General features: G+C 45.7%; 1 protein-coding gene across 1 annotated transcript; it reads left to right on the forward strand.

The window, feature by feature from the left end:
• Positions 1-1,523, forward strand: ETH_00002585 (CMGC kinase, putative; the record flags this gene model as incomplete). Its single annotated transcript, XM_013372908.1, has 2 exons — positions 1-883; positions 1,231-1,523. 2 exons carry the CDS (start codon positions 1-3, stop codon positions 1,521-1,523), a joined length of 1,176 nt encoding a protein of 391 aa, XP_013228362.1.
• Between the last annotated feature and the right edge of the window lie 578 nt (positions 1,524-2,101).

Raw genomic sequence — 2,101 nt, forward strand, 5'->3', positions numbered from 1 at the left:
ATGTGGGCCTCTAGCTGCGATTTACTGCGTTTTGTCTTCGAGACGAAGATCGAGCCTTTTCTGTCTTTAGGTGTCTGTACACCTGAGGACAGCGGCAGCAGCAACTCAGGCAATGGAGAGACAAATAAAGAGCAGCATGCGGGCGTTCACAAAGCAGCAGCAGCAGCAGCAGCAGCAGCAAGCCAGTCCATATGCTGCTGCCAGAAGCGCGCGCTTGCTGAGCTGCTGCTGCAGCGCCTGCGCACCGATGTACATACACCCCAGCAGGCAAATGAATGCAGCGCAGCAGCAGCACCAGCTGCTGCTGCTGCAGAGCCAGCAGCAGCAGCAGCAGCAGCAGCAGCAGCTGGCGGGCTTCCCATTTCTTTTGTCTCATTGCCCTCCGGCAGCCGCCTCTCCTGCGCCCTTCAGACGCTAGCCCTCATTCTTGAAGACAAGCTGGGCGCAGCAGCAGCGGGCCAACAGCAGCAGCAGCAGCAGCAGCAGCAGCAACAGCAGCAGCAGCAGCAGCAGCAAGCTGTCTCCTGCGAGCTGTGCGGCCAAGACGTGTCTGCAGGCTTCTCTCTTTTCCTTTCGAACTTGAAAAGCTTTTTGTCTCTTTTTCGTTTATTTGGTTTTCGCCTTTCCAGCAGAGGGGCAGCAGCGCTGCAGCAGCAGCTGCAGCAGCAGCAGCAGCAGCAGCAGCAGCAGCTGCGGGCCAAGCGGGGGCTGCCAAAGGAGGAACCCAAGACATGCAGCAGCAGCAGCAGCAAAAGGCACAAGAAGGATTTCTGCTGCAGTGCTGCTCCTGCTGCCAGCTGCAGCAGCCGCAGCAAGGGGGCCCTCTGCGGTGTACGTACACCTCAAATGGGCCCCCAAGTCAAGCGCCTCAAGCTCTTCAACTGTAAACCCTAAACCCTAAACCCTAAACCCTAAACCCTAGGGGGTTAACAGTCAGCAAAAACAAGCTGCTGCTGCTCTTGCTGCTGGCTGTGTGCTGGTGTTGCTGCTGCCTTGTTGCTGCGTCTCGCGCTGCAGCAGCAACAGCCTGCTCGAACTGCTGCTGCTGCAGCAGCAGCAGCAACAGCTGCTGCTGCAGCAGCAACAGCAACAGCTGCTGCTGCTGTTGCACATACCTGGCGCCTTCGCAACTGTCCCTGCCCCACCACCAACCAAGCACCAGATCTCCTGCTGCCGCCACTGCTGCTGCTGCTGCTGTTGCTGCTGCTGCTGCTGCTGCTGCTGCTGCAGATATAAAGATTCAGCAAATTGGCCAGGGCGCCTACGGCGATGTTTGGCTGGGGTGTGAATTGGGCAGCGGGCGGTGGGTGGCTTTGAAGCGAATGAAGGCGCAGCAGCAGCAGCAGCAGCAGCAGCAGCAGCAGCAGCTGGTGCTGGACCCGCAGCACCACACTGCAGCAGCGCAGCAGCAGCTGCTGATGCGGCAGCTGCAGCAAAACACTGAAGAGAGAGATGGCTTTCCCAAAACTGCAATAAGAGAGATTTCGCTTTTGACTGAGTTAAAAGGTAATTTAATTAATTAATTAAATTAATTAATTAATAATTAAATTAATTAAATTAATTAATTTAGTTAATTTAGTTAATTAAATTGATTTAATTAATTTAATTAATTTATTTAGTTAAATTAATCAAGTAGTTAAGTAATCAAATAATTGAATGTGAAATGATTTAAGATAATTCAGCAATTATTGCGCGGAAAAAGAATGAGTTGTGGGGCAGCAAATAAACAAATAAATAAAAAGATAAATAAATAAATAAATAAAAAGACAAATAAACAAATAAAAAGATAAAAAATAAATAAATAAGTAAATAAAAAGATAAATAAATAAATAAATAGTAGTAATAGTAAAAGGGAATTTATAAGTAAAAGAAAAATAAATAAATTTAAAAATAAAAATGAAAATAAATGAACTTCAATTGTTCTCCTGTTCGGCTTAACAGCTGAATTTTGTTTGTTTGAAATTCTGAAATTCGGAAAGAAATAAAAAATAATAAGTAATAAATAATAAATAATAATAAATAGTAAAATCTAAATAACAAATAATGAATAAGAAATAATAATAAATAATAAATAATAAATAATAAATAATAAATAATAATT

This window comes from Eimeria tenella, genomic scaffold, assembly GCF_000499545.2.
Source record: "Eimeria tenella Houghton genomic scaffold, Eth_scaff110, whole genome shotgun sequence".
NCBI classification, from domain to species: domain Eukaryota; phylum Apicomplexa; class Conoidasida; order Eucoccidiorida; family Eimeriidae; genus Eimeria; species Eimeria tenella.